Source organism: Struthio camelus, unplaced genomic scaffold, assembly GCF_040807025.1.
Source record: "Struthio camelus isolate bStrCam1 unplaced genomic scaffold, bStrCam1.hap1 HAP1_SCAFFOLD_326, whole genome shotgun sequence".
Taxonomy (NCBI): Eukaryota; Metazoa; Chordata; class Aves; order Struthioniformes; family Struthionidae; genus Struthio; species Struthio camelus.
Genome location: NW_027182634.1, coordinates 417 through 16,555, shown reverse-complemented (window position 1 = coordinate 16,555; position 16,139 = coordinate 417). Strand labels below are relative to the sequence as shown.

The 16,139-nt window shown below is 69.9% G+C and overlaps 2 protein-coding genes across 3 annotated transcripts; both read left to right on the top strand.

The window, feature by feature from the left end:
• The first annotated feature begins 800 nt into the window (after positions 1–800).
• LOC138065033 (protein pygopus-like) lies at positions 801–6,421 on the top strand. The gene is made up of 6 exons (XM_068929266.1): positions 801–1,001; positions 1,148–1,175; positions 1,734–1,803; positions 2,436–2,527; positions 3,515–3,593; positions 4,482–6,421. Exons 1-6 carry the CDS (start codon positions 979–981, stop codon positions 6,260–6,262), a joined length of 2,073 nt encoding a protein of 690 aa, XP_068785367.1. The 5' UTR covers positions 801–978; the 3' UTR covers positions 6,263–6,421.
• A 1,796-nt stretch (positions 6,422–8,217) lies between these two features.
• PRMT1 (protein arginine methyltransferase 1) lies at positions 8,218–15,673 on the top strand. Of its 2 annotated transcripts, XM_068929267.1 has the most exons (9): positions 8,230–8,319; positions 10,837–10,890; positions 11,147–11,248; positions 12,070–12,225; positions 12,313–12,376; positions 13,319–13,461; positions 13,910–13,997; positions 14,650–14,765; positions 15,023–15,673. In XM_068929267.1, the coding sequence occupies exons 1-9, from the start codon at positions 8,290–8,292 to the stop codon at positions 15,656–15,658; spliced, it is 1,389 nt and encodes a 462-aa protein (XP_068785368.1). In that variant the 5' UTR covers positions 8,230–8,289; the 3' UTR covers positions 15,659–15,673. The 2 variants fall into 2 exon arrangements, with proteins under 2 accessions (XP_068785369.1, XP_068785368.1); XM_068929268.1 differs by lacking the exon at positions 10,837–10,890 and having other exon boundaries at positions 8,218–8,319.
• Positions 15,674–16,139: the final 466 nt, after the last annotated feature.

The following is a 16,139-nucleotide window of genomic DNA, read 5'->3' as shown; positions in this document are numbered from 1 at the left end:
CCGGACGCCTGGGCCCCCGGGCGCCGGGGCCCGTCCCCTTCCCCCGGCGGGCGTTGGGGCACTTTTGTCTTTTTCTACGGTGAATAAAAAGCTTATTTGATGCCTGGACGTGTGTGTGGTTGGGGGGGGGGGGGACCCGGACGCCTGGGCCCCCCAACGAGGGTAGCGGGGCCTCGAGGTTGGTGCCCGGACACCTGGGTCCGCTCTCAAGTGGGGAGGGGAGGGGATCCCGGACGCCTGGGCCCTCAGCACGGGGACCCGGACGCCTGGGCCCCCCAACGAGGGTAGCGAGGGCTTGAGGTTGGAGCCCGGACGCCTGGGCCCTTTGGGGAGGAGCCTGGACTCCTGGGCCCGCTCCCAACCAGAGAGGGGGGATCCCGGACACCTGGGCCCTCCGTGGACCGGAGGGAGTATCCCGGACGCCTGGGTCCGCTGGGAGGGGCCCGGACGCCTGGGCCCAGCTGGGGGGGGGGGGCGGTTTGGTTGTGCAAGGCTGGGCCGGGCCCCGCCTCGCGCCCGGGGAATTTCGCCGTGAGCTCAGCCCCGTCCCCTCCCCGCGGGGGCTATAAACCGGCGGCGTGCGAGGCGCTCGCACGACGGCGCACGGGTCCGGCGCGGTCTCGCACGGCGTCGCACGAGTCCGGCGCGGTCTCGCACGGCGTCGCACGGATCCACTGCGGTCTCGCACGGCGTCGCACGAGTCCGGCGCGGTCTCGCACGGCGTCGCACGGATCCACTGCGGTCTCGCACGGCGTCGCACGGGTCCGGCGCGGTCTCGCACGGCGTCGCACGAGTCCGGCGCGATCTCGCACGGCGTCGCACGGGTCCGGCGCGATCTCGCACGGCGTCGCACGGGTCTGGCGCGGTCTCGCACGGCGTCGCACGGATCCACTGCGGTCTCGCACGGCGTCGCACGGGTCCGGCGCGATCTCGCACGGCTTCGCACGAGTCCGGCCCGCCCTGGCCCGCCGCGGCGCCATGCTGGCCCTGGACGCGTCCCCGTGAGTGGGGGGCCGGGGGGGGGGGGACTCGACCTCACCCGCGTTCCCCCCCCTCCTTGGGGCGATGGGCATCGTGCAATGGGGGGGGGGAACATGTCGCTTGGGGGGCGCCGGGGGGACACTGACCCCCCGCTTTGTCCCCGCAGGTTTGACGGCTCCCAGTATGGCTATGGGGTAAGGACCCCCCCCCCCGGACGCCTGGGCCCCCTGGGTGGGAGGAGAACCCCCCCCCCGGGACACCTGGATCCTTTGGGGGGGGGCATCATGTCCCCCCGGATGCCTGGGCCCCCTGGGAGGAGGGGAACCCCGGACACCTGGGCCCCCTGGGGGGGAGAGGACCCCACTGGGCACCTGGGCCCCCAGCAGGGGGGTGTCATGTCCACCCGGACGCCTGGGCCCCCTGGGGAAGGAGACCCCCGGACGCCTGGGCCCCCTGGGGAAGGTGTCATGTCCCAGATCCCTGGGTCCCTTGGGGAGGCAGGGACCCCCCCGGACACCTGGGCCCCCTGGGGGGGGAGAGGACCCCCTCCCCCGAACACCTGGGCCCCCTGGCAGGGGGCTGTCATGTCCCGGACTCCTGGGCCCCCTGGGGAAGGAGGGGACCCCTCGGACACCTGGGTCCCTTGGAGAGGTGTCATGTCCCGGACGCCTGGGCCCCGTTGGGGGAGGGGGGGCAGAGGGTGCCCGGACGCCTGGGCCCGCAGCAGCTCCTGACCCCCCCCCCCCCGCCAGGTCCCCTCCTTCTGCGACCTCGACTCCTGCCCCCCCCCGCTGGACCCCGGCGACGCCGACCCGCTGGCAGGTGGGCGCGGTGACGTCACGCCACCGCGCTGACGTCAGGGCCGCGGCCCCGACCCCCCCGGTGGGGAAAGGGGGCGGGGCCGGCATGCAAATGAGCACCGCTATTTGCATGTGGCGGCCGCGCCCGGCCCCGCCCCCGGCCCGGACGCCTGGGTTCTTTCCCGGGGGGGGGGGAGGGGGGGCCGGGGACTGTGGGGCCCTTGTGCTCCCGGGGGGCGGGGCCGGCCCGGATGCCTGGGCCCCTGGGGGGGGGAGGGGGCACCCGGACGCCTGGGCCCCCGGAGGAGGGGGAGGGGGGGCCCGGAGGCCTGGGCCCCTGGTGGGAGGTGGGGGGGTACCCAGACACCTGGGCCCCCATTGGGGGGGGGGCGCCCGGATGCCTGGGCCCCTTGGGGAGGGCTGGGGGCCACCCGGACGCCTGGGCCCCTGGTGGGAGGTAGGGGGGGGCGCCCGGATGCCTGGGCCCCTTGGGGGGGGTGGGGGGGGTACCCGGACACCTGGACCCCCATTGGGGGGCGCGCCCGGACGCCTGGGCCCTGGAGGGGGAGAGGGGCCACCCGGACGCCTGGGCCCCTTGGGGGGGGGATCGGGGTGACGGGGGGCCGCCCGGACGCCTGGGCCCTCTCCCCGCAGGACCGTGCCCGGACTGGCTGCCGCTGCCCGACGCCTTCGAGCCCTTCGAGCCGGGACCCTGCGCCACCCCCCTGGGGGGGCAGCCCCCCCCGGTGAGCGCCCGGACGCCTGGGCCCCTTGTGGGGTGGAGGCGCCCGGACGCCTGGGCCCCTCGTGGGGTTTGGGTGCCCAGACGCCTGGGCCCCTCGTGGGGTGGGGGGCACCCGGACACCTGGGTCCCTTGTGGGGTGGAGGCACCCGGACGCCTGGGCCCCTTGTGGGGTGGGGGCGCCCGGACGCCTGGGCCCCTCGTGGGGTTTGGGTGCCCGGACACCTGGGCCCCTCGTGGGGTGGGGGCACCCGGACACCTGGGCCCCTCGTGGGGTGGGGGCACCCGGATGCCTGGGCCCCTTGTGGGGTGAGGGCGCCCGGACGCCTGGGCCCCTTGTGGGGTTTGGGTGCCCGGACGCCTGGGCCCCTTGTGGGGTGGAGGCACCCGGACACCTGGGTCCCTTGTGGGGTGGAGGCACCCGGACGCCTGGGCCCCTCGTGGGGTGAGGGCGCCCGGACGCCTGGGCCCCTTGTGGGGTGGGGGCGCCCGGACACCTGGGCCCCTCGTGGGGTGGAGGCACCCGGACACCTGGGCCCCTCGTGGGGTGGGGGCACCCGGACGCCTGGGCCCCTCGTGGGGTGGGGGCACCCGGACGCCTGGGCCCCTTGTGGGGTGAGGGCGCCCGGACGCCTGGGCCCCTTGTGGGGTTTGGGTGCCCGGACGCCTGGGCCCCTTGTGGGGTGGAGGCACCCGGACACCTGGGTCCCTTGTGGGGTGGAGGCGCCCGGACGCCTGGGCCCCTCGTGGGGTGGGAGCGCCCAGACGCCTGGGCCCCTTGTGGGGTTTGGGTGCCCGGATGCCTGGGCCCCTTGTGGGGTTTGGGTGCCCGGACGCCTGGGCCCCTCGTGGGGTGGAGGCACCCAGACGCCTGGGCCCCTCGTGGGGTGGGGGCGCCCGGACGCCCTGCGGGGGGGGGGGGAGTGGGGGGTGCCGGGACCAGGCCCGGACGCCTGGGCCCCCGGTGTGACCCCGCTGACCCCGCCCCCAGCTCGGCCCCCCGCCGGCTCCGGCCCCCTCTGACTCCGACTCGGACGACGCCGCGGCCCTGGGAATGGCCCCCGGCCCCAGTGAGTGTCCCCACGGTGTCCCCACAGTGTCCCCATGTCCTGGTGTCCCCGTGGCTTCCCCACACCCCCATGGTGTCCCCACGATCCCATGGTGTCCTCATGTCCCTATGGTGTCCCCATGGTGTCCTCACCCTCCATGATGTCCCCATGTCCCCGTGATGTCCCCATGGTGTCCCCATGTCCCCATGGCGTCCCCATGTCCCCATGGTGTCTCCATGTCCCCATGGTGTCCCCACATCCCCATGGTGTCCCTATGGTCTCCCCATCTCCCTACGGTGTCCCCATGGTGTCCTCACACCCCCATGGTGTCCCCATCTCCCAGTGATGTCCCGATGGTGTCTCCATGTCCCCATGGTGTCCCCACATCCCCATAGTGTCCCTATGGTGTCCCCATCTCCCTATGGTGTCCCCATGTCCCCACGTCCCCATGGTGTCCCCATGATGTCCCCATGTCCCCGTGATGTCCCCATGGTGTTCCCATGTCCCCATGGTGTCTCCATGTCCCCATGGTGTCCCCACATCCCCATAGTGTCCCTATGGTGTCCCCATCTCCCTATGGTGTCCCCATGTCCCCACGTCCCCATGGTGTCCCCATGATGTCCCCATGTCCCCGTGATGTCCCCATGGTGTTCCCATGTCCCCATGGTGTCTCCATGTCCCCGTGTCCCCATGATGTCCCCATGATGTCCCCACGGTGTCCCCATCTCCCCATGATGTCCTTCTGGTGTCCCCACGTCCCCATGGCGTCTACACGGTGTTCCCACGTCCTCCTGGTGTCCCCACGTCCCCACGATGTCCCCGTGGTGTCCCGATGGTGTCCCCACGTCCCCATGGTGTCCCCACGTCCCCACGATGTCCCCACGGTGTCCCCACGGTGTCCCCGGGCAGGTCCGCGCGGCCGGGAGCGCCTCTTCCAGTTCCTGCTGGGGGTGCTGGAGCGGGGCGAGCTGCCCCAGTGCGTCTGGTGGGTGCAGCGCGACGCCGGCGTCTTCCAGTTCAGCTCGCGGCACAAGGAGACGCTGGCCCGGGCCTGGGGCCGCCGCAAGGGCAACCGGCGCGCCATGACCTACCCCAAGCTGGCCCGGGCCCTGCGCACCTACGCCCGCACCGGCGAGGTGCGCAAGGTGCGCCGCAAGCTCACCTACCGCTTCGGCCCCGCGTTGCTGCCCGCCGCCCGGCCCCCCGGCCCCGGCCACCCCCTGGCAGGTCCTGCTGGTGCCGCCAACCCCGTAGGAGATCTCACGGGTGGCCCTGGTGGCATCAGGAACCCTCTGGGAAGTCCTCTGGGTGGCTCTGGTGGCACCATCAACACCCTAGGCGGTCCTGCTGGCACCACTAATCCCATAGGAGATCTCACGGGTGGCCCTGGTGGCACCAGGAACCCACTAGGAGGTCCTCTGGGTGGCACTGGTGGCACCATCAACGCCCTAGAAAGTCCCGCTGGTGCCATCAACCCTATAGGAGATCTCACGGGTGGCCCTGATGGCACCAGGAACCCGCTGGGAGGTCCTCTGGGTGTCTCCGGTGGTACCATCAATGCCCTAGGAGGTCTCACTGGTGCCATCAACCCCATAGAAGATCTCATGGGTAGCCCTGGTGGCACCAGGAACCCGCTGGGAGGTCCTCTGGGTGGCACTGGTGGCACCATCAACCTCATAGGAGGTCCCCTGGGTGGCCCTGGTGGCACCAGGAACCCCCTAGGAGGTCCCATGGGTAGCCCTGGTGGTGCCATCAACCCCATAGGAGATCTCACAGATGGCTCTGGTGGCACTAGAAACCCCCTGGGAGGTCCCATAGGTGGCCCTGGTGGTACCATAAGTCAGGTGGGAGGGGGCATGGGTGGTCCCAGTGGCTCCAGTGGAGCTGTACCTCATACAGGAGGTCCCCTGGGTGGCCCTGATAGCATCATCAACCCCGTAGGAGGTCTTCTGAGTGGCCCTGGTGGCACCATGACCTCCATGGTGTGTCCCATGGGTGGCCCTAGGGCTGGTGTACCTCATACAGGGTGTCCCATAAGTGGCCCTGGTGGCCCCAATGGCCCTGTGACCTCCATGGGGTGCTCCATGGGTGGCCCTGGTGGCCCCATGAGCCCCATGGGGTGCCCTGTAGGTGGTCCTGGTGGTTCTGGTGGCCCTGTGACCTCCATGGGGTGCTCCATAGGTGGCCCTGGTGGCCCTGTGAGCCCTGTGGGGTGCCTCGTAGGTGGCCCTGGTGGTCCCATGAGCCCCATGGGGTGCCCCATAGGTGGTCCTGGTGGCTCTGGTGGCCCTGTGACCTCCATGGGGTGCCCCATAGGTGTCCCTAGTGGTCCCGTGAGCCCCATGGGGTGCCCCATAGATGGCCCTGGTGGCTCCGGTGGCCCTGTGAGCCCTGTGGGGTGCCCCATAGGTGGCCCTGGTGGCCTCAGTGGCCCTGTGAGCCCCATGGGATGCCCCATAGGTGGCCCTGGTGGCCCCGTGAGCCCCGTGGGATGCCCCATAGGTGGCCCTGATGGCCTCGGTGGCCCTGTGAGCCCTGTGGGGTGCCCTGTAGGTGGCCCTGGTGGCCCCGTGAGCCCCGTGGGGTGCCCCGTAGGTGGCCCTGGGGCTGACGTGCCCCACGTGGGGGGTCCCATGGGTGGCCCTGGTGGCCCCGTGGGGCGCCCCATGGGTGTCCCCGTCGCCCCCTAGCGCCTGCCCTCCACTGCACTGACACCCCCCACCCTGGTAGGGGCGGGGGGCACCCGGACACCTGGGCCCCCCGTGGGGCGGGCAGGGCCCCCCTGTATTTATTGTCCCCCCCTGGGTGGCGGCGGCTGTAAAATTTTGTAAATTCCTAATAAAATGGGCAAAAGAGACGGGAATGGAGAAATTGGGGGGGGTAACTGGGAGCAGGAGGTTACTGGGGGGTCTGTGGGGGAAGTGGGGGGTCTGTGGGGTGACTGGGGGGTCTGGGGGTGAACTGGGGGGTCTATGGGGTCACTGGGGAGTCTGTGGGGTGACTGGGGGTCTGGGGGTGAACTGGGGGGTCTATGGGGTGACTGGGGGGGTCTGGGGGGGAACTGGGGGTCTGGGGGGGAACTGGGGGGTCTATGGTGTGACTGGGGGGTCTGGGGGTGAACTGGGGGGGTCTATGGGGTGACTGGGGGGGTCTGTGGGCTGACTGGGGGGTCTGTGGGGGAACTGGGGGGGTCTGTGGGCTGACTGGGGGGTCTGTGGGGTGACTGGGGGGTCTGGGGGTGAACTGGGGGGGTCTATGGGGGAACTGGGGGGGTCTGTGGGGTGACTGGGGGGTCTATGGGGGAACTGGGGGGGGTCTGTGGAGTGACTGGGGGGTCTGTGGGGGAACTGGGGGGGTCTATGGGGGAACTGGGGGATCTGTGGGGTGACTGGGAGGTCTATGGGGTAACTGGGGAGCTTGGGGGTGAACTGGGGGGTCTATGGGGTGACTGGGGGGTCTGTGGGGGAACTGGGGGGTCTATGGTGTGACTGGTGGGTCTGGGGGTGAACTGGGGGGGTCTATGGGGGAACTGGGGGGTCTGTGGGATGACTGGGGGGTCTATGGGGTGACTGGGGGGTCTGGGGGTGAACTGGGGGGTCTATGGTGTGACTGGTGGGTCTGGGGTGAACTGGGGGGGTCTATGGGGTGACTGGGGGGGTCTGCGGGGTGACTGGGGGGTCTATGGGGGAACTGGGGGGGTCTGTGGGGTGACTGGGGGGTCTGGGGGTGAACTGGGGGGTCTATGGGGGAACTGGGGGGGTCTGTGGGGTGACTGGGGGGTCTGGGGGTGAACTGGGGGGGTCTATGGGGGAACTGGGGGGTCTGTGGGGTGACTGGGAGGTCTATGGGGTAACTGGGGAGCCTGGGGGTGAACTGGGGGGTCTATGGGGTGACTGGGGGGTCTGTGGGGGAACTGGGGGGGTCTGTGGGGTGACTGGGGGGTCTATGGGGGAACTGGGGGGGTCTGTGGGGTGACTGGGGGGTCTGGGGGTGAACTGGGGGGTCTATGGGGGAACTGGGGGGGTCTGTGGGGTGACTGGGGGGTCTGGGGGTGAACTGGGGGGTCTGTGGGGGAACTGGGGGGTCTATGGGGTGACTGGGGGGTCTGTGGGGGAACTGGGGGGTCTATGGGGTGACTGGTGGGTCTGGGGTGAACTGAGGGGGTCTATGGGGTGACTGGGGGGGTCTGTGGGGTGACTGGGGGGGTCTGTGGGATGACTGGGGGGTCTGGGGGTGAACTGGGGGGGTCTGTGGGGTGACTGGGGGGTCTATGGGGTGACTGGGGGGGTCTATGGGGTGACTGGGAGCGGGGGGCGGTCCCTCGGCGGCGCGTGGGCGGGGATAGCCTTGACGGACGCTGCCCTCCACCTATGAGCACGCAGGAAGGCGTGGCCACGCCCCCCTCCTCCCCGCCGCCGAGGCGGTGCCCGCCGGCAGCCACCTGATTGACGTCGCGCTGCCCAATAGCGCCCCGCGCAGCCCGCCAGGTCCCGCCCTTCCGGGCCGCGCGCCAGGCGGCGGCAGAGGCCGGGGGTGGGGGGGGCAGGCAACCGAGCGACGGCCGAACCGCCCAATCGCGCGCCGCGGCCGGGAAAGGCGGCCAATGAGAAGGCGGGGGAGGCGGTGCCCGCCCCGCCCCCGCTATAAAAGCCGCGGCGGGGCTGGTCGGGGGGGGCGGGGGGGGGTCGCTGCGCTCGCGCTCGGCGTCGCTCACAAGATGGCGGAGGCGGCCAACTGCATCATGGAGGTGAGGGGGGCGCCGGCGGCGGGGGGGGGCCCGGCGGGGGTCTGCGGCCCCCGGGGGGGGGTTTAACGGCCCGGGGGGGGGCCGTAACGGCCCGGGGGGGCTCGGTGGAGCCGGGGGGGGCAGTGGAGCCGGGGGGGGGGGCGGTCGTTGGCCCCCCGGGTTTGGGGGAGGGGGGGGGGACGGATTTGGGGCCGGTTGGGGGGGTATTTAACCCCCCCCGGGGTGATATTTGGGGGTCTGAGGGGGTATTTACCCCCCCAGGGGGATATTTGGGGGCCTAGGTGGGTATTTAGCCCCCCCCAGGATGATATTTGGGGGTCTGGGGGATATTTAACCCCCCCGGATGATATTTGGGGGCTTGGGGGGTATTTAACCCCCCAAGGAGGGTATTTAACCCCCCTGGGATGATATTTGTGGGCCTGGGGGGGTATTTAGCCCCCCCGGGGGGATATTTGGGGGCCTAGAGGGGTATGTAGCCCCCCCAGGGAGATATTTGGGGCCCTGGGGGGGTATTTAACCCCCCAAAGAAGGTATTTAGCCCCCCCCATGGGGTATTTGGGGGCCCGGGAGGATATTTAGGGGCTTGGGGGGCTATGTAGCCCCCCCCAGGGGGTATTTGAGGGCCTAGGGGGGATATTTAACCCCCCCCTAAGGAGGGTATTTAGCCCCCCAGGGGGATATTTTGGGACTGGGGGGGGGTTAGCCCCCTTGGGGGGTATTTGAGAGCCTGGGGGGTGTTTAGCCCCCCCCCCCCAGGAGAGTATTTAGCCCCCGGGGGGGATATTTGGGGACCTGGGGGTTTATTTAGCCCCCCCGGGGAGATATTTGGGGGCCTGGGGGGGTTATTGAGCCCCCTGGGGGGGTATTTGGGGACCTGGGGGTTTATTTAGCCCCCCCGGGGAGATATTTGGGGGCCTGGGGGGGGCTATTGAGCCCCCTGGGGGGTATTTGGGGCCCCCGGGGGGGGGGGCGGCCCCACGTGGAGGCCACGTGGGGGGTCCCGGCCCCCCCCCCCCCCCACCACGCGGCTCCCGCCGCCCCCCGGACAAAGCCGGAGGGGGGGGGGCCCGGACGCCTGGGACCCTCCCGGGACCCCCCCCCTTTCCCGCCGTGAGAGCTGGAGGCGCCGTCGCGATAGCGGAGGGTCCTGTCGCGATAGGCTGCGGGAGGGGGGGGGCTGTTAGGAAGGGGCCTGTCGCGACAGGGCTTGTGCCGAGGGGGGGGTCCTGTCGCGACAGGGCTTGGGTGGGGGGGTCCTGTCGTGACAAAGCGCCGCGTCAGGGGAGGAGGCGCCTGTTTGAAGGGGGGGGGCTGTCGCGATAGGAGAGCGGGATGCGGGGGGGGGTCTTGTGGCGATGGGGGGGTCCTATCGCGATTTGGGGGGGGGTCCTGTCGGGACAGGGAGCCGCCTGCTCGTGTGGCTGTCGCGGGGTGGGGGGGGGAACAGGAGCTGCCTCTTCCCCCCCCCCAAATTGCCCCCTAAAATAGCTCCTCCTGCCCCCAAAAAACTGCCCCCCCCACCCCACGTGGGGGTCCCAGAGCCATAGGGCCCCCCCAGCCCCTCGCTGGCCCCCCACGTGGGGGTCTCAGCCCCCCCAGCCTCTCCCTAGCCCCCCTCATGGGGGTCCTAGAGCCATAGGGAGCCCCCCAGTCCCTCGCTGGCCCCCCATGTGGGGGTCTCGCCCCCCCCTCAGCCCCTCACTGGCCCCCCACGTGGGGGTCTCAGCCCCCTCAGCCTCTCTCTAGCCCCCCACGTGGGGGTCCCAGAGCCATAGGGCCCCCCCAGCCCCTCGCTGGCCCCCCATGTGGGGGTCTCGCCCCCCCCTCAGCCCCTCACTGGCCCCCCATGTGGGGGTCTCAGCCCCCTCAGCCTCTCTCTAGCCCCCCACGTGGGGGTCCCAGAGCCATAGGGAGCCCCCCAGCCCCTCACTGGCCCCCCACGTGGGGGTCTCGGCCCCCCAAGCCCCTCACTTGACTCCCATGGGGGGTCCCAGGCCCTCATGGGCCCCCCAGCCCCTCTCTGGCCCCCCACATGGGGGTCCCGGCCCCTTGCTCACCCCCCACGTGGGGGTCTCAGCCCCCCCCCAGCCCCTCTCTAGCCCCCCACGTGGGGGTCTCAGCCCCCCCAGCTCCTCTCTAGCCCCCCACGTGGGGGTCTCAGCTCCTCTCTAGCCCCCCACGTGGGGGTCCCGGCCCCTTGCTCACCCCCACATGGGGGTCTCAGCCCCCCCAGCCCCTCTCTAGCCCCCCACGTGCGGGTCCCGGCCCCCCCGGCCCCTCTCTAGCCCCCCACGTGGGGGTCCCGGCCCCTCGCTCGCCCCCCATATGGGGGTCTCAGCCCCCCCAGCCCCTCTCTAGCCCCCAATGTGGAGGACCCAGCCCTCTCTAGCCCCCCATGTGGGGGTCCCGGCCCCCCCCCCAAGCCCCACTATCGCCCCCCCCGGGGGTCCCGGCCCTCGCGGCCCCCCCCCCAGCCCGGCCCGGCCCCATTGACGTCTCTCCCTTGCTCTCTTCTAGACCTTTGTAGCCACCCTGGCTAACGGGATGAGCCTCCGGCCGGCGCTAGAAGATGTAAATATCCTTTAAACCCCCCCCCCCCAAAAAAATACCACATTCAGGGCCCCCCCCGGACCCCCACGCACCCCACCCCACCCCGACGGCAGCCCCACGCGCCTCTTTCCGGAGCAGGCGGCAGGTTGGGGATGGACCCCCCCCCCCCTCCACAAACTTTCCTCGGTGGAGGGGGGAGCTGACGCGTTTCGGGACCCCCCCCCCCCGCGGGTCTGACCTGTCCCCCCGACCCCCCCGACCCCCCCCCCCCCGCCAGGTCTCGTGCCCCCCGGCGGAGAGCAGCGCCAAGCCCTCGGCCGAGGAGATGACGTCCAAGGATTACTACTTCGACTCCTACGCCCACTTCGGCATCCACGAGGTGACCCCAGACCCCCCCCCGGACCCCCCCCGACCCCCCCGACAGGTTCGGGGGGGCCCCGGCGACCCCTTCTGCCTCCCCTGCCCCACGCAGGCCCTTGGCTGGGGGCGGGGGGGGAGATGTTTGGGGTTTTGCCCCTCCTCAGGGTGCAAGGACAGGTCGGGGGGTGCCCAAAGCCCCCCCCCCCCAAACCCCTGTCCCCCCTCCCCCCAAAGAGATGCTGGAGGCCGGGGGGGGTTTGGGGGGGCCGGAAGGGGGTTTTGGGGTCAGTCGGGGGGATTTGGGGTCTATCAGGGGGGTTGTGGGGTGCCCAAGGCTCCCCCAAACCCCCTATTCCCCCCCCCCCAAGAGATGCTGGAAGCCGAGGGGGGGTTTGGGGGCCGGAGAGGGGATTTGGGGTCAGTCGGGGGGATTTGGGGTCTGTCAGGGGGGTTGTGGGGTGCCCAGGTCCCCCCAAACCCCCGTTTCCCCCCCCCAGGAGATGCTGAAGGCCGAGGTGGGGTTTGGGGAGGCCGGAGGGGGCTCAGGGCTGCTCCGGGGGACTCGGGGCAGATCGAGGGGGCTCAGGGCTGCTCCGGGTGGCTCGGGGCAGGTCGAGGGGTACCGGGGGGGGGTTTTGGGGTACCTCATGACCCCCCCCGTTTCCCCCCCCCCCCAGGAGATGCTGAAGGCCGAGGTGGGGTTTGGGGAGGCCGGAGGGGGCTCAGGGCAGGTCGAGGGGGCTCAGGGCTGCTCCGGGTGGCTCGGGGCAGGTCGAGGGGTACCGGGGGGAGGTTTTGGGGTACCCAGCCCCCCATGACCCCCCCGTTTCCCCCCCCCAGGAGATGCTGAAGGACGAGGTGCGCACGCTGACCTACCGCAACTCCATGTTCCACAACCGGCACCTCTTCAAGGACAAGGTGGTGCTGGACGTGGGCAGCGGCACCGGCATCCTCTGCATGTTCGCCGCCAAGGCGGGGGCCCGCCGCGTCATCGGGGTGAGCCGGGGGGGCCCTGGGGGGCGCCGGGGGACGGGGGGGGGGTCGGCGTGCCCCTCGCCTCACCCCCGCCCCCCCCTTCCCCAGATCGAGTGCTCCAGCATCTCCGACTACGCCGTGAAAATCGTCAAAGCCAATAAACTCGACCACGGTGAGTTTCCCCCGGCCCCCCAACTGCCCCCCAACTGCCCCCCCTCGCTGCCTCTCGGCCCCCCCGGTTAACCCGGGGCCCCCAAATGCCCCCCCTCGCTACCTCTTGCCCCCCTAACTGCCCTCCCTGCTTACCCCAGAGCCCCCTAACTGCCCCTCTCCATACCTCTCGGCCCCCTAACTGCCCTCCCTGGTTACCCCAGGGCCCCCCAACTGCCCCCCTCGCTACCTCTCAGCCCCCTAACTGCCCTGCTGGACCCCTAACTGCCCCCCCCAGGTACCCCCAGACCCCTTAACTGTCCTTCTGGACCCTCAACTGCCTCCCCAGGTACCTCTGAGCCCCCTAACTGCCCTGCTGGACCCCTAACTGCCCCACTAGGTACCCTCTGACCCCCTAACTGCCCTTCTGGACCCCTAACTGTCCCCTCCGAGGTACCCCAAACTCCTTTACTGCCTTCCTCTGCCCCCTAACTGCCCCATGGCTGCCCTTGGGTCCCCTAACTGTCCTGTTGGGCCCCCTAACTGCCCCACAACCCCCCCAGGGCCCCTTGCTGCCCCCTAACTGCCCCACAGCCATCCCCATGGCCCCAGACTTGCCCCTGGGACCCCTAAATCAGTCCCTAGCTGCCTGCTGGGCCCCTGAATTTCCCCCCTAACTGTCCTCGCGGGCCCCCAGCTCCCCACAAGCCACCCCAGGACCCCTAACTGCCCCCCTGAATCCCCCTAAATACCCCCAGCTGCTCCTTGGACGACCGCTCTGCCCCCCGGGACCCCTAAGTCAGTCCCTGGCTGCCTCCTAACCACCCCCCAGCTGCTCCTTCGGCCCCCCAAGTTGTTCTCCGGACCCGCTAACTGCCCCACAGCCGCCCCGAACTGCCCCTGGAGCCCCCCCTTCCCCCCAGCCCCATGGCTGACCCCCACCCCGGGGTGCCGGCCCCCCCAGTCGTCTCCATCATCAAGGGGAAGGTGGAGGAGGTGGAGCTGCCGGTGGAGAAGGTCGACATCATCATCAGCGAGTGGATGGGCTACTGCCTCTTCTACGAGTCCATGCTCAACACCGTCATCTACGCCCGCGACAAGTGGCTGGTGAGGCCCGGGGGCCCCAACCCGCCCCCCCCCGCGGTCCCCCAACCCCCCAGGTGCCCCCAGACCCTCTCCGGGACCCCCAGACCCCATGGGGACCTCCCCAGCCTTCTGGTCTACAAGGCCGTGCTCAACACAGTCATGTGCGCCCGTGACAAGTAGCTGGTGAGGCCCGGGGGGGGTCTCAACCCCCCCCCGAGGATCCCCTCGATACCCTCAGCTCCCCCTAGGATCCCCCCAGAACCTCCCTGGACCCCCCCCGAAACCTCCCCAGACCCCATAGATCACCCTGAGGCCCCCCCAAGCCTGTGGGGCCCCACATCTCATGCTGTCCCTTTGCCACCATCGGGGCTGGCTCGTCCTCCTTCCCTTTTGGAGGGTGGAGATGGATTTGGGGGGTGCCCAGGGCCAGGCTGACCCCCCCCCCCCCCGGCATCTCCCCCTGCCCCAGACCCCCGATGGCCTCATCTTCCCTGACCGGGCGACACTCTACGTCACAGCCATCGAGGACCGACAGTACAAGGACTACAAGATCCACTGTGAGTGGTCTCGAGGGGTCTGGGGGGAGTGTCTTGGGGTTTGAGGGTGTCTCAGTGGGGTCTGAGGGAGAGATGATGATATCTCAAGGGGGTTTGGGGGTGTCTCAGTGGATTCTGAGGGGGGTTTGGTGACAAGGAGGTTTGAGGTCACCTAAGGGGTTCTTATGGAGGTTTAGGGGCATCTCACGGGGGTCTGGGAGGCTTCTTGAGGTTTGGGGGTGTCTTAGTGGGATCTGAGGAAGAGTTGATGGCTTCTCAAGGGGGTTTGGCGGCATCTCAGTGGGATCTGAGGGAGGTTTGGGGGCATCTCGGGGGGTTTAGGATCATCTAAGGGGTTCTGGGGGGGTCTCATGGAGATTTGGGGCATCTCGAGGGGTTTGGGGGGGGTTGAAGGCATCTCAAGAGAGTTTAGGATCATCTAAGGGTTTATGGGGGGTCTCCTGAAGCTTTGGGGGCATCTCACGGAGTCTAGGGGAGTATCTTGGGGTATGGGGGTGCCTCAGTGGGATCTGAGGGAGGTTTGGTGGCATCTCAAGGGGGTTTAGGGTCATCTAAGGGTTTCTGGGGGGGTCTCATGGAGGTTTGGGGGCATCTCATGGGGATCTGGGGGGACCCCTGTCCCCCCCCCAATCTCACCACTGTCCCCCGCCAGGGTGGGAGAACGTCTACGGCTTCGACATGTCCTGCATCAAGGACGTGGCCATCAAGGAGCCCCTCGTGGACGTGGTGGACCCCAAGCAGCTCGTGACCAATGCCTGCCTCATCAAGGTGGGTCAGGGGAGGTGTGGGGGTGGGGGGATGGGATAGACTCTGGGGCCCGACCCCCACCCGTGGGCACCGCTGGCACCTGACCCCATTTTGGTGCCGGAAGGGAAATTTTAGGAGGCTCCGTGGTGGCCTGGACGGAGCTCCTCCCTCCCGGAGGTGCAAACGGAGGGGGCAGGGTGCGTGGTGAGCTCACGGGGAGGTTTTGGGGGGATCCCGACGCCCCCCCCGTGACCCCGTTTCTCCCCCCGCCCCTCCAGGAGGTGGACATCTACACGGTGAAGGTGGAGGAGCTGACGTTCACGGCGCCCTTCTGCCTGCAGGTGAAGCGCAACGACTACGTCCACGCGCTCGTCGCCTACTTCAACATCGAGTTCACCCGCTGCCACAAGCGCACCGGCTTCTCCACCAGTGAGCGGGGGCCGCGGCCAGCCTGGCGTCCCCACCCCGGGTCCCTGCGGGTCCCCTGTGTCCCCCTCCCGTGTCCCCAGTGGGTCTCCATGACCTCGGGGGTCCCAGCAGGTCCCTGTGTCCATCCCATGTCCCCAACGGGTCTCCATGACCTCAGGGGTCCCAGCGGGTCCCTGTGTCCCCCCCCATGCCTGCAACGGGTCTCCATGACCTCAGGTGGTGTCCCAGCAGGGTCCCAGCAGGTCCCTGTGTCCCCGCTCCACGTCCCCAACGGTCTCCATGGACTTGGGGGACCCAGCAGGGTCCTACCAGGTCCCTGTGTCCCCCCCGCCATGTCCCCAACAGGTCTCCATGACCTCGGGGGTCCCAGCAGGTCCCTGTGTCCATCCCACGTCCCCATCGGGTCTCCATGGACTTGGGGGACCCAGCAGGGTCCTGCCAGGTCCCTGTGTCCCCCCCGCCATGTCCCCAACGGGTCTCCATGACCTCGGGGGTCCCAGCAGGTCCCTGTGTCCATCCCACGTCCCCAACGGGTCTCCATGGACTTGGGGGACCCAGCAGGGTCCTGCCAGGTCCCTGTGTCCCCCCGCCATGTCCCCAGCGGGTCTCCATGAACTTGGGGGACCCAGCAGGTTCCTGTGTCCATCCCATGTCCCCAACGGGTCTCTATGACCTCGGGGGTCCCAGCAGGTCCCTGTGTCCCCCCACCATGTCCCCAGCGGGTCTCCATGACCTCGGGTGGTGTCCCAGCAGGGTCCCCACAGGTCCCTGTGTCCATCCCATGTCCCCAACGGGTCTCCATGAACTTGGGGGACCCAGCGGGGTCCCGGCGGGTCTCTGTGTCCCCCCCATGTCCCCAACGGGTCTTCATGACCACAGAGATCCCCCCCCCATGTCCCCAGCATGTCCCCCCATGTCCCCAGTACTTCCCCATGTCCCCAACGGATCTCCATAACCACAGGGGTC

Bases quoted from the DNA above. Each gene is read 5' to 3' on its own strand.
- PRMT1 (XM_068929267.1), top strand. From the start codon at position 8,290: ATGGCGGAGGCGGCCAACTGCATCATGGAG. The intron at 11,249-12,069 runs GTGACCCCAGAC...TCCCCCCCCCAG, and splicing joins CCCACTTCGGCATCCACGAG to GAGATGCTGAAGGACGAGGT. The intron at 12,377-13,318 runs GTGAGTTTCCCC...CGGCCCCCCCAG, and splicing joins AGCCAATAAACTCGACCACG to TCGTCTCCATCATCAAGGGG.
- LOC138065033 (XM_068929266.1), top strand. From the start codon at position 979: ATGCTGGCCCTGGACGCGTCCCC. The intron at 1,002-1,147 runs GTGAGTGGGGGG...TTGTCCCCGCAG, and splicing joins CTGGCCCTGGACGCGTCCCC to GTTTGACGGCTCCCAGTATG. The intron at 3,594-4,481 runs GTGAGTGTCCCC...GTCCCCGGGCAG, and splicing joins GGGAATGGCCCCCGGCCCCA to GTCCGCGCGGCCGGGAGCGC.